General features: G+C 40.4%; 1 protein-coding gene across 3 annotated transcripts in view; it reads left to right on the top strand.

The window, feature by feature from the left end:
* The first annotated feature begins 2,253 nt into the window (after window positions 1-2,253).
* Window positions 2,254-15,092, top strand: part of nhsb (Nance-Horan syndrome b (congenital cataracts and dental anomalies)) — a 40,328-nt gene continuing 27,489 nt past the window's right edge. For all 3 annotated transcript variants that reach the window (XM_087793858.1, XM_087793860.1, XM_087793857.1), the window contains exon 1: window positions 2,254-2,870. In XM_087793858.1, coding sequence (XP_087649984.1) covers window positions 2,591-2,870 — 280 coding nt within the window. In that variant the 5' untranslated portion in view covers window positions 2,254-2,590. The remainder of the gene's footprint in view (window positions 2,871-15,092) is intronic.

Below are 15,092 nucleotides of genomic sequence, written 5' to 3'. Positions count from 1 at the left end.
TGAGGCCAGAGTGTCAGGTACAATATCATCTTGACGAAGAAAATAAAAATAATAATATTGATAATAATAATAATCATGTTTAAAAAAATAAACTTTAGACAGTAAAATCCCATATAACACTGAAGAATTGTGATACAATTTGACTTGTATTTGTAATAGAAATATGTGTAATCATATGTCTGAAAAAAAAGGGGGATTTTAATACAGTGAGGGATCATGCATGTAACATATCTATGAAATATTTGTCAATGGTTCCCTCACTAACAGGTCAATTTCGCCACCTTAGCTGAGGTGAATTGGTCGCCAGAGGGTCATGAGGTCAATGACCAAGAGATAAAACAAAATGCAGTGCTTTTATAATTATTCTGTGAAGAACTTCAATGTTGAACTTTCTACTGGTCGTCTGGCCAGTTCACATGTGACGGGTTACTGTCAATTTGTGGTGCTTCAAACTTGCTGCGGCAGCAACTTTCCTGCAGTCAGGTCTATATGCGGACTGAGCCTCGAGGCTATAGGCTAATCACGCTGAATGAAACAGACAGCAGACGGGCTTAGAGTCCAGAAAGCTACCATTCAGCAGAATCAATGTGCTGGACTTTGTTTGGGTAAAGAAAAGGTTTGTGATTATTTTTGTTTTTAATATGTTTTTATCTTTTTATTTTGACCTTTTAAGTGTCAAATCAAATTCAAATCTGATGTGAAACCATCCCATATGGTCCTTAAAGTTGCATGTATTGAACATGAATTTAGTTCCAGCGACTTTGAGAAAAACAGTAGAGGCAGAGAAGGGCAGGACTCAATTGGCGAGTCACAAAAACTTATGCTATTGTCACACTCACTCAATCTAAATGTGTTGGTCGGTACTCAGTATTTTGTTCTAGTACTACTTGAAATAAAAAAATAAATGCTTTTGATGTAAAGGTAATAACAACATTAATGAAACCTCCACATCATTTTCATGAAACTCACTGTGAATCAACGCCACTGTATCAAATTTTCTCTCTGGACCATGTGACTTTTATTCTGTTGTTTTATTGTCAGATGTAACACAAAACACCTGTATGTTGTCGCTGAACCTCAAAGAGATGATGACACACACACACACACACACACACACACACACACACACACACACACACACACACACACACACCCCCACACACACATACACACACACCCCCACACACACACACACACACACACACTTCTTTTTTTTTTCAAGGAGGTCTGTGGTGACGCACGCAACATAAACTGTCGTCTCCTCCAGTTCAATAATATCATATGAACACAAATTCTTCAATGAACATCCGGTCGCACTGGGAGAGGTTAGAATTTTTGTATTGAAGTTTGTAAGAAACTGCAGCATGAAGTCAAATTAATGTGAGGCCGAAGTGATATTTTTTCATTTAACTTTGTTTTAGTGTTGCTAAGCAGCGAGGATAGAGCTTGATCATTGAAAAACAAAGATATTCTGACAATCTGAACAAGCCAAACCTGTCAAAAAATTAGGTTTAATATGGAATAAATACATTGACTGAAAATCTCATTCTGGGTGGCAATAGGCTGCTTGACAGAGGTCTGCATACTCTAAGTGCTTTTCTAGTTATTAATAAAAGGAGACAGTTTATCAGTCAACATATGGATAAATGACCTGGAGAATTACTCGAATAAAACTGTAAACAAAAATCAAAAATATCTGAATGCAATCCAATCTCATTCATTTGAAAATAAAATGTTTTGTTTGTTGTTTACCTTTGTTTTTCTTCAATTGTTGATAAATATTTTACAGCGAGTTTGACATTAAATATTAATAGCTTTTAGAGAAGATGGGGTCATATATATTTGGCTGCCCATATGTGACAAAGACAGATCATTTTAGTTCATTTAACGTAAATAAACTAAATCTAAAAAAGCACAGGTATTTTTGCCACCCTTTTTTTTCTCTCATCCTCAGCTTCCAGCGTTCAGGCCACGGTACCAAGCAGGTGTCAAGACAGCGCTGGTATTCCGTGCTACACGGGAAGTGGAAAATATTTAGTTAGAAAGAAATCAGTTCGAACAATAGTCAGAAATATGAATAATAAGACATTCGTGATTAATAACTCATTACTTAATCATAATGTCTAGATTAAGTCACCAAAAACGAATACGTTTCAATTCTAGTGTTTCTCTTGACGCTGCGAGGCTTTTCTTTTGAAACTTTTCCACCGCACTTCCGCAGTGACCGCGGCTGACTTGACGGTGCTTCGGAGGAAACCCATGATCGCAGACTCACCACCACGCATCCTCACACCACTGACCCGGGCTCTCTGTGTCCTGCATGGGTGTGCGAGTGCGTGTGTGTGACGGGGAGTGTGTCTGATCCCGGAAAAAAAAAACCGAGCCGCGAGAATGGATGGAACTCCAGGACAATCTGGTTGGAACGTTGGATTAACGCTCGGGAATAACGCGCGCTCGGCCTGAAACACCCATCGGGGTCTTTTTCTCTCCTCCATCTCCTCATGAACACACTTGGATGTTGTCTGTCTCCACCTTCTCCCCCTTTTCTAGACACTAGGATTTTACACTCGGCTTCGGACTCTTCTTCACGATGCCTTTCGCCAAGAGGGTGGTGGAGCCCCCGCTCCTGTGCAGGTACCACATCCCCAATGACGAGGGTCTGCTGTTCGAGGACCTGTGCGAGATCAGCAACGTGGTTCTGTCCCGGACCCTGCGACAGCTGTCCGACCTGGCCCGGCACGCCAGCTCCCTGTTCCAGGAGCTGGAGAACGACATCCTCGGCACCAACCAGCGGGTCTGGCTCCTCCAGAACAAAATAGGCCAGATCCAGCAGTCGACCAGTGCCCTGGACCCCAAAAAGGAGGCAGTGCGTAAGTACCCCCCCCCACCTACCCCCCCACCACCTTAAACCTCCTCATCTGGATTCACACCGTCGACGCTTTTATTCATTCATTCATGGCACCTGACATGTGTGCGCCTCAACAGGGTTTATCCCGCATGCACGCGCAGGCAGACACGGACGCGCTTCCCGTCCCCCCCATTCCAATGTGTCACACGCTCCCCCACATCGAACACGCTGCGTCTAAAAAAAAAAAAAAAAAGTGGGATCCCAGATCTCCAGATGTGTGTGTTTGTCGATGAGACAGAGGGTGTGTGTGTGTGTGTGTAGGGGGGGGGGTCGGTTGTGTGTCCGCGCTGGGCGTGTGTGTTGCCGCTGCATTGGCTCAGCGTCGCGGTTTGGTTACTGCGGGTATCACAGCACACCTGAAGCATGTGAGGCGGGGGGGGTTCGGTTCTGTTGGGTCGACCAGGGCCGACCAGGGGCGTCTGGAGTCGAAGGCGCGGGTGTGTTCGCGCGCGACTGGGCGGGTGATCGCAAACATCAGCAATATAACCCCAGATGTCTCAAGATCAATTAACGTCAACAGGGTTGGGGGGGTTGGATCAAGACACACACACGAGCCTCTGTGGCTTCGACGAGACGTCGCCAGACGTTCATGTTTGTCATCTGAAAAATATTATTATGTTTTTTTAATTCTCAGTGGCCGCTCAAGTCACCCGGGGAGGTCAGGGCTGACAGACAGGCATGTGAGGGCACTGGAGGATGTGAAGAAGGGGTGTGGACTGGATGAGGCTCTGAAAAATATATGATGTTTGTGGATGACATTGTGATCTACAGAGACAAATAAGTGCATGTTCAAAAAAAAATAATTAAATAAAATGTTTGTGTTTAATAAAGATAAATACTTGTATTCTTAATAACTGAACTTCCTTTATAATTTATTTATCAATGATCAAATATTTTGTAAATAACTCCAAATAGATAAAAGAAACATTCTGTCCATTCAATAGTTCATAGCATGACTGTGGTCAGTTCAGGGTAGAACATCTAAAAATGTGAAGATTCTCAAGTATATTGAGGATTGTAGAATCACTATACATCTGATGAAAGCAGACGCTGTACCTGAAAACCAGGTCGGTTGTTGTGATGAAAAAAAAAGCCAGACAACAAAGCCCTCCATTTCCCCGCTGATTTTCACCCATACTGTCATTCACGAGTCCAAACTCTGGGTCATGACCGGAGCGTGGAGATCATGATACCGTCTGCTAAAAAAATGAGCTGCCTTAGTAGCCTTGCTATGACAGGGAGGATGTGGTGATTTGAGCGTTTTTGGTGAGCGATCCTGTCGTCCAACAGTGACACAAGTTGGACTTAAAAAAGAGAGCACTTAAGAGAGCACAGACCTCTGTGAAGTCACTCATTTCAACCATTAAAAAACAATGTTTCCCATTTTTTGAAATCTTAAATATTGTTGAGCACAGTTGGACAGTTGTCACTAGTGTTACAATACACAGTAGGCGAAGAAGAGTTGTTGGAGCCTCCAACCTTCCTAAATCTATATCGTATTCCAAAATAAAGCCTCAATCCTCTTTTTTGCTAACTTGCCAACAGACAGAGACAGGTGTACACAGACGATCACATAACCTCCTTGGCAGAGGTAACTAACCAACAGTTTAGGTGTATATGACACACAACACGGCTTCATAGCTGTACCAACCTCAACAAGTGAAACATGAGGTCTCCATTTATGTCATCCGCCGTCTCCAAAACACTATTATTACTCAGAGGGATTCATGTCTGCTGGAGGTTATCATAATCTGGGACAGTAAAAGAGCATTGTTTGGCCTGAAGACAGCAAGATCATGAACACTTACACTCATTCTCTGTTTCACACACGAATATATACACTAACACTGTCGAGCATATGTGTGTCAGTGAGACAAACAATACGTCCAATGGTGTTTTTGACACTTTTAAAGATGCAGTACATGTTGGTGAAGAATTGGGATGAGCCAGGTGAGGCTTGGGAGTTGAACGACTGAAGACGACTGGAGTCTACTTGAACATGATGTTCTGACAACAGCAGCACATTTTGTACTTTGAATATTTCGAGCAGAAATTCCTACAATGGCTATAAATATCGACACATAGAGTTTCAGTTGTGAAAACAATTCATGGCTACGATCTATTCCTAATTTCATGGCTATTCATTTCATTTGTTGAATTTCGTTTCATTTTATTTTTTGTTATGCATTTGAATATTCAGATGTCTTGCTCTAAGGCAGGGGTGTCAATATCAACTGGCTGGAGGGCCACCAGAGGTCCATTCTTGTCAAGACTGGGCTTCAGACTTGGGCGTCTTTCAGCAGTTTTCTATCCTGAAAATCTTTGGCAGATTAGATTTATATTTTGTTGTTTAATATTTCATGGAGTTATTTGCTATTTTATTCCAGAAATATGTCCAACCTAACTATATAATAAAGTTATTTACCGTATAAACCACACTTCAGTTTTCTCAAAAATCGATAGTGCATCTTATGTATTAATTCTGGTTGTACTTACTGGCCTCGAGTTGAGTTTTTATGTGTTATACTGCGCTCAAAAATATATCAAAATGTTGGCAATCTAAAATGCTGCAACACAAGGCTTCGTAGTATTACTTAGTGAGGAAACGTAATATTATTATGCAAGGCTCCGTAGTATTATTACCGACGCTCTGTGGTATTACTACGCAAGGCTCAGTAGTATTATTACGCGAGGCTCTGTAGTATTATTATGCGAGGCTCCCTGTTATTACTTCGTGAGGCTCCGTGTTATTACTACGTGAGGCTCCGTGTTATTACTACGTGAGGCTCTGTGTTATTACTACGTGAAGCTCCGTGTTATTACTACGTGAGGCTCCGTGTTATTACTACGTGAGGCTCCGTGTTATTACTACGTGAGGCTCCGTGTTATTACTACATGAGGCTCCGTGTTATTACTACGTGAGGCTCCGTGTTATTACTACGTGAGGCTCCGTGTTATTACTACATGAGGCTCCGTGTTATTACTACGTGAAGCTCCGTGTTAATACTACGTGAGGCTCCGTGTTATTACTACGTAAAGCTCCGTGTTATTACTACATGAGGCTCCGTGTTATTACTACATGAGGCTCCGTGTTATTACTACGTGAAGCTCCGTGTTATTACTACGTGAGGCTCCGTGTTATTACTACATGAGGCTCCGTGTTATTACTACGTGAAGCTCCGTGTTAATACTACGTGAGGCTCCGTGTTATTACTACGTGAGGCTCCGTGTTATTACTACATGAGGCTCCGTGTTATTACTACGTGAGGCTCCGTGTTATTACTACATGAGGCTCCGTGTTATTACTACGTGAAGCTCCGTGTTAATACTACGTGAGGCTCCGTGTTATTACTACGTGAAGCTCCGTGTTATTACTACATGAGGCTCCGTGTTATTACTACATGAGGCTCCGTGTTATTACTACGTGAAGCTCCGTGTTATTACTACGTGAGGCTCCGTGTTATTACTACATGAGGCTCCGTGTTATTACTACGTGAAGCTCCGTGTTAATACTACGTGAGGCTCTGTGTTATTACTACGTGAAGCTCCGTGTTATTACTACGTGAGGCTCCGTGTTATTACTACGTGAAGCTCCGTGTTATTACTACGTGAAGCTCCGTGTTATTACTACATGAGGCTCCGTGTTATTACTACATGAGGCTCCGTGTTATTACTACGTGAAGCTCCGTGTTATTACTACGTGAGGCTCCGTGTTATTACTACATGAGGCTCCGTGTTATTACTACGTGAAGCTCCGTGTTAATACTACGTGAGGCTCTGTGTTATTACTACGTGAAGCTCCGTGTTATTACTACGTGAGGCTCCGTGTTATTACTACGTGAAGCTCCGTGTTATTACTACGTGAAGCTCCGTGTTATTACTACATGAGGCTCCGTGTTATTACTACATGAGGCTCCGTGTTATTACTACGTGAAGCTCCGTGTTATTACTACGTGAGGCTCCGTGTTATTACTACGTGAGGCTCCGTGTTATTACTACGTGAAGCTCCGTGTTATTACTACATGAGGCTCCGTGTTATTACTACATGAGGCTCCGTGTTATTACTACGTGAAGCTCCGTGTTATTACTACGTGAGGCTCCGTGTTATTACTACATGAGGCTCCGTGTTATTACTACGTGAAGCTCCGTGTTAATACTACGTGAGGCTCTGTGTTATTACTACGTGAAGCTCCGTGTTATTACTACGTGAGGCTCCGTGTTATTACTACATGAGGCTCCGTGTTATTACTACGTGAAGCTCCGTGTTATTACTACGTGAGGCTCCGTGTTATTACTACATGAGGCTCCGTGTTATTACTACGTGAAGCTCCGTGTTAATACTACGTGAGGCTCCGTGTTATTACTACGTGAAGCTCCGTGTTATTACTACATGAGGCTCCGTGTTATTACTACATGAGGCTCCGTGTTATTACTACGTGAAGCTCCGTGTTATTACTACGTGAGGCTCCGTGTTATTACTACATGAGGCTCCGTGTTATTACTACGTGAAGCTCCGTGTTATTACTACGTGAGGCTCCGTGTTATTACTACATGAGGCTCCGTGTTATTACTACGTGAAGCTCTGTGTTAATACTACGTGAGGCTCCGCGTTATTACTACGTGAAGCTCCGTGTTATTACTACATGAGGCTCCGTGTTATTACTACATGAGGCTCCGTGTTATTACTACATGAAGCTCCGTGTTATTACTACGTGAAGCTCTGTGTTAATACTACGTGAGGCTCCGCGTTATTACTACGTGAAGCTCCGTGTTATTACTACATGAGGCTCCGTGTTATTACTACATGAGGCTCCGTGTTATTACTACGTGAGGCTCCGTGTTATTACTACATGAGGCTCCGTGTTATTACTACGTGAAGCTCTGTGTTAATACTACGTGAGGCTCCGCGTTATTACTACGTGAAGCTCTGTGTTAATACTACGTGAGGCTCCGCGTTATTACTACGTGAAGCTCCGTGTTAATACTACATGAGGCTCCGTGTTATTACTACGCAAGGCTCTGTAGAATTATTACATAAGGCAACGTAGTACTATTACATAAGCTCTGCAGTATTATTACGTGAGGCTCCATGTTATTACTACGCCAGGCTCCGTAGTCTTACTCTTCGAGGCTTTGTAGTATTATTACATGAGGCACAGTAGTACTATTAAGCAAGGCTCCATAGTATTATTACGCGAGGCTCCGTAGTATTATTATTTGAGGTGCCGTAGTATAATTACACAAGGCTCAATATTATTATTACGCAAGGCCTCGCAGTATTATTACATGAGGCTCCGTTGTATTACTACGAGAGGCTTTGTAGTCTTACTACGAGAGGCTCTGTAGCAATATCATATGAGGCTTTGTAGTATAATTTTTGCGAGTCTCTGTGAGGCTCTGTAGTATTATTACATGAGGCACCGTAGTATAATTTCGCGAGGCTCTTTAGTATTATTCCGAGAGGCTCTGTAGTATTATTACATGAGGCACCGTAGTATAATTTTGCGAGGCTCTATAGTATTACTCCGCGAGGCTCTGCGGTATTATTACATGAGGTACCGTAGTATAATTTCACCAGGCTCTATAGTATTACTCCACGTCGCTCTGTGGTATTATTACATGAGGTACCGTAGTATAATTTCGCGAGGCTCTATAGTATTACTCCATGAGGCTCTGTAGTATTATTACAGGAGGTACCGTAGTATAATTTCACGAGGCTCTATAGTATTACTCCGCGAGGCTCTGCGGTATTATTACATGAGGTACCGTAGTATAATTTCGCGAGGCTCTATAGTATTACTCCATGAGGCTCTGTATTATTATTACATGAGGCACCGTAGTATAACATCGCGAGGCTCTATAGTATTACTCCGCGAGGCTCTGTAGTATTATTACATGAGGTACCGTAGTATAATTTCGCGAGGCTCTATAGTATTACTCCATGAGGCTCTGTAGTATTATTACATGAGGTACCGTAGTATAATTTCACGAGGCTCTATAGTATTACTCCGCGAGGCTCTGCGGTATTATTACATGAGGTACCGTAGTATAATTTCGCGAGGCTCTATAGTATTACTCCATGAGGCTCTGTAGTATTATTACAGGAGGTACCGTAGTATAATTTCGCAAGGCTCTATAGTATTACTCCACGAGGCTCTGTGGTATTATTACATGAGGTACTGTAGTATATTTTAATTAGGCTCTATAGTATTACTCCACGAGGCTCTGTGGTATTATTACATGAGGCACCGTAGTATAACTCCGCGAGGCTCTATAGTATTATTACAGGAGGTACCGTAGTATAATTTCGCAAGGCTCTATAGTATTACTCCACGAGGCTCTGTGGTATTATTACATGAGGTACTGTAGTATATTTTAATTAGGCTCTATAGTATTACACCACGAGGCTCTGTGGTATTATTACATGAGGTACCGTAGTATAACATCACGAGGCTCTATAGTATTACTCCGCAAGTCTCTGTGGTATTATTCCGCCAGGCTATATAGTAATATATAATTATAGAATTACTCTGCGAGGCAACATTGTATTATTGTGTGATGAACTGCGTTTATCTTCTCGCTCACCTGATGTAAGCAACAAATCTGAAGATCTGTGACATGTTCATGACTTTCTTCTTATTCTTTCTGTACTGTTCTAGATCATGTAAGGATCTCATGGTACTTTAATATAGATGAGATAGTGTTGAAACACCATACAGGGTAGTATAAAAATTATACATTTTTTAAAAGGTATCTTCAAACTGTAATATAAATTAGGAGTGCTTTAGCATTGCTCTCTTAGAAGTCATATATTTAATCTAGCTTTAGATGTCATTGTCACTATCACAGTGTTGATCAAATTCTAACTAATAAACAAAAATATTTTCCCCCAGTTTCACTTAAATGATGTTGTTTACAGCAATACATAACATATTTGTGACTACATCATAGAGTATAAAACATGAAAGCTTAATAATCATTATAAAATGGCGATGTGTCCGGCAGGGACAAGTATTTAAAATTATATAATATAACAAGTATAATAATTCAATTTCATGGGTGAACTGGAAGTTCTTATTCTGTGAGGGACAGCCATTTATTTTGTATTTACTCAGATTTCTTTTCTGAAATAGCAGTTGAATGATGAGAAGCTGCGTTTATCTGTGTACACAGATTGGCTGTCAATGACAACAGTTTCCACACTTCTTTGTTGAGTGTATCAAGATTCAGGCAGTCAATATGGTGCAAACTTGGATTGATCCAGGAAGCTTAGCTGTGCTTATGTGGCGCTCACACAGACCGAGGCACATTCATGCAGAATGTGTTGGCGGCCTCAGCAATGGTTAGAAATCACTGCTAGATTTTACAATTTAAAATTGTAATTGTGACTTTTATCATATAAACATGTGAGTTTTGGCCGAGATTCTTTGTGAGCCTTACACACAATTTAGAGTATTCAGCTAAGATCTAAATATATATGTTTTCAGTATATAGTTTCTTCTATTTAGTACGGGCAACAACAATCTTAAAATACATGCTAAAACAAATGTTAAAAGTATTTAAATTAAAACTGTTGTCAGTCATATCAAAAACATGTTAACACATTTACTACGAAAATGATGAAATCTGATTTCTAACCATTTTCTGGAGTCCAACCAACTCTTGGATTACAGCCACTTGAAAACATGTTTGTGATTATTATGAGAACACGTTCCAAAGTTTAATTTAGAAAAACTATTAATCAGTTTATCTCTCTAGCAATTCTTTATGTTCTTCACAATGTCACTTTTCCTGCACAAATCACGTGACCACCAAACTGCTTTAAAGCAGTGGGTCAGACACTCATTGAACTTACCAGGGAGATAAAGCAAAATCCAACACGAGCCTTTATCTTGTGTCCTAAAGAAATGAAGAAGGTGCAATTCGAAGTTACACTGAAGTTACAAGTTTCCCGATTACAATATCTAAAACCGTGCAAATATAAACATGCAAGTATTTATCATGTAACACTACTTTCTGTCAGTAAAGTTATTTAAAAAAATCCTCATTTGTAGCACAAACATGCCCAGTATTGAAGAAGAAAAATCCAAAATTAAGATAAAATAACCCACAATAAATAGCTCCAAATGGCAGCAACATTATTTTCCTAGATCCTAAAATAGATTGAAACTTTGCCAACATCGGTTCATATTTGGCGAACAATTGATGATTTTAATGCTGGTCTTTAGTGAGAACATAGTCATACAATATAGAGTCCATTGTGATGTACAAGCTTTTTGTGTTTTGTAATTAAAACTGATACGACAACAAAGGCTGACAAGGAAAGTGATGCAACTCAGAGAAGCAAACTGCCAATGATACACTCGCAGTGACAGCTGTGGTCTCAATATCAACATTTGTTGGATTGAGACGTACCACAGATGCTAAAAAAAAAAAGTCAGATTTTCACTGAAATATTCTTTTCCAAGTCACACAATTCCTCCGCAGACACCAGTAATTGCGTCCCAATGTTGCTTTAATGCGTCTTGTGAATGCTCATTTCACATGTTCCACGTGAATTTCATGCCCCAATTCTTGAATCTGGACACGATGACATGTTTTTAGTATTTATATTAACTCGAGCAGTAACTGTCAGAGCATGCTGGGAAAGAAAGAGTCAGGCATTATGAATAAATTGTTACATAAAACTCATTTTGATTTCTTTCACAAATGTACTGACAATATTAAGCTATAGGTTATGGCATTAACGATGATTAAAAAGAGACAAAAATGATTTGTCCATTTGAGGGCCTGAAAAAAAAGAATTTGTTGAGCAACTGACCAAGTTTAATCATGAATACAAACTTGATTTAACCCCTTGGCCACGATGTTGTCAGCAGGGTGGATGAGTTTCAAGGTGCTGGTGATGCTCTTTATAAACAGACCAAACAGGATTAAATCATGATTGAGTTTGACATGCCTGTTTTAAAAGGTATACCTGGTTAATCGATAGGTTACATGGTTTTTACAATGGTTTGAATGAAATCGAATCACAATAATAGTACCATGGAAACGACCACTTAAAATCCCACTTGCAGGTGTATATTATGACTGATCCAAATGTGTATTTTATAATCATCATTAAATATCATGTGACCATCAGTAAATACGTGGCAGAAATATGGAAAGCACGGTTTCTTCTGAGTGTGTCGTTTAAAATAAAATTGACTTTGAATTTGAAAGAGTGGCCTGTGGCAGCGGGGGGTGGCTTTATCTGACTAGTCTGCATAGTAACAGTAGGCAGAGGGAAGTCTGCTTTAACCTGTCAGCTGAGTAAAGCTCATTTCATCTCTGTGGCTCTTCATACAGTTACGCCGGAGAGACGTCCTTCCGCATCACTGACAGGCCTCCACCACAAATCATCGCTCGTATGGAAATGGTTGATGTTCCCGTTGGACCTTTTATTATTTGTTTAATTTATGTTGATCCTACATCTTCGATCACTTTCAAACCTTCCACTCGTGTTAAGCTTTTACCATTGTTGCTGTCTAAGGAAAAAAAATAGTGGCCATTAATGAGACTTCTATTTCAACAGAGCTTTTTAATTTTATTGTCTCTGCGTTCATCTTTGCATATGTGTCCATTCTCCTCCTCCTCCTCTCCATCTATACCTCGTCCCTTGCTGCCCTACTTTCCCAGTCTTCATCAGTATGGAGAGACTTCTGCCTCTTGACAGCATGCTTAATGTTTAATGCACTTTGATTTCCACCCAAACACATACAAGCTAGAGTGGAGAGCAGAAAGATTAAGTGATGGATATGAAAAGGATAACCATATTGTGATTCAAAAAAATTGAGAGAAATTGCAGATGATTCATTCATTTAGTTTCCCAAAAGTCTTCTTTCGCTGGGTCTGCGGGAGACCGTGTTACTGATACAGTGAAGGATCTAAGGATCTAAATGAAGGATCTCAAGATGTTATGTGGAGATATGAGATCTTCATCTGGACCAGGTGTTTGACTGCGGTCTCTCGTCAGTAAGAGGTGTAACCAAGTTAACAGAATATGTACAAACCCGGTCAACAAATAGTAGAGTAGCAATCAAATCTTTTGTCCTCTAGGGGGCAGAAATCTTTTAGCCGACTTAGACGAGGCCAAACAAAATGTATATGTCACAGTACAGATTGGAATCCAGAGGAAATCTAGATCCTACTAGTAGAGATTGGAATCCTACTACTGAACTGGGATCTTAATATTGGAATTCCAATCTGTCCGAGGACAAATGGGAATTTTACCAGGAATCTCCAATTCTAATAGGGGAAATTCGGATTACATTAAAATGTTTTGAAAAATAGACTGCATCATTTCACACCTAAAAGTTCAGCATAGGTAAGCCTACATTCACCATTACTATTCTAGGTGAATTACTTCATATTTTAGATATCCCATAACCCTTCTGTCAATACACGTTGTAACCACGGGGACAGCCGTCTGGTCGAGGCCATAGATCTTATTCATTTGGACCATTGTGGATTGTCCCATGATAGATTGGATTCAAAATTTGTCTGGAATCCTACTAGTACAGGATTCCAGACCCTACTGGATTCCAATCTGTACTGTGACATATATTTACCAGACAGGTTTAATTTTTATATATTGTCTTTCTCTGTGTCTGTGTTTCTTTAAACACATCTAATTCCTTTCCTTCGACAATAGTTTTGCTCTTATAGGGAGTCTAGTATAATTGTTCAAATACATAATCCATGTTTCTTATGTTATCTTATACACCGCCGCCTTTATAGACCAAACACGTTGACATCACTCAAGTTTTATTTTGAGCAAATCCTTCGGCCGGCCAAATAAAATGGCTTGGCGATCAAAGACAACAACTTCGACATTTACACACACCTACGGGCAGTTCCCTTATTAATCTCCTCACTTTCTGGATGTGGGAGGAAGTGCCAGGAGGAAATCCATAAAAGAACAAACTCCACACAAACGCTCAAGCGGTAACTGAATCTCAAGTGCATCTTGCTAGTCATCCACTTCAACGTCTTCTCCACTGTATCTTCAGTTCAGACACATTCGGTTGGGTCAAAAAGTGAGTCACACATTTAAGCTTTTTTGGCGCTACAAAAAAAAAAGCTGACTCTCCTAGCATCCTTGGCGTTTGAAAAGCGGATCTCCTGATCCAATCTACATTTAAAAGAAACCTTTCACTGCTGTAGGCACTGAGCCAGACAGACAACAGGCAGACAGAGGTCTGTGTGTTTGCCGCACACCGGCTTTCATTGAAATGCATCGAACACACCGGTGTTTGAACATGCACTGACTTTATTAGACAGGTACTAAAGTACTTAACATTTTTACTAATCATGATCAGACTACATAAAGAGAATCTATTGGAATTCTTTAGGATGATCAATAACATCAAGTTACGTATCAAGAATATTAAAAAACACTGTACATCATTTAATTAATTGTTATTTGGACGTGATTTAGACTTAATATTATCTTCAAATCTTAAGTGTTCTTCTTGATCATAGTATCAACAAAGAGAGTTACCGTGTCTCGACCAACAACAACTTACAGAAATCTTTGCTCTCAACCCGTTGAACTCTGCGAGCTGTCATTGGAAATTCTGCTTTAAGTGCCCCCGTCTGTGTTGCCGGTGCAGCCTGCAATAAAACATGCATGTCCAGGGTCGTGGTCTGTACATCACAGCGGCTGGCTGGATGGACGGCCGGCATGCCATATTTCAGAAGATAGTTCCTCTGGTGTCAGTCTCATGGATTTTTAATGTTGTTGTAGTTCGGCTCCGGCTTATTTGATCGTGGCAGACAGAAACATCCATAACAGATTTGACTCGAACAGAACTGTAAAGTGAACATGATTTGTTTCCTGTTGAGCATCAGATGTAAATATTAACTCGTTATTATTACGGAGCCTTTTTAAAATGACTTAACAGTAGGGGACAACTTGTTCTTTTTATCTAGCTACATTGCATTAGGTCGTTAGATTACAATTCCATTCGAGACATCTTATCAACATTATTTCATACTTACAAGCTTCTTCAGTTATTCATGATGTGTCAGGTCGGCTCAAGCTACTCCACCATAAGAAATAGCTTGTCCTAAGTTTACCAGAAGACCTGAGAAATTCATCAATATAGAAAAAAGTACAAGCTAAGCAAACACCGCTATTAGG

Source organism: Callionymus lyra, chromosome 6, assembly GCF_982586985.1.
Source record: "Callionymus lyra chromosome 6, fCalLyr1.hap1.1, whole genome shotgun sequence".
Lineage (NCBI taxonomy): Eukaryota > Metazoa > Chordata > Actinopteri > Syngnathiformes > Callionymidae > Callionymus > Callionymus lyra.
The sequence above is the reverse complement of the archived record's forward strand: the minus strand, read 5'-3'. Positions and strand labels throughout refer to the sequence as shown.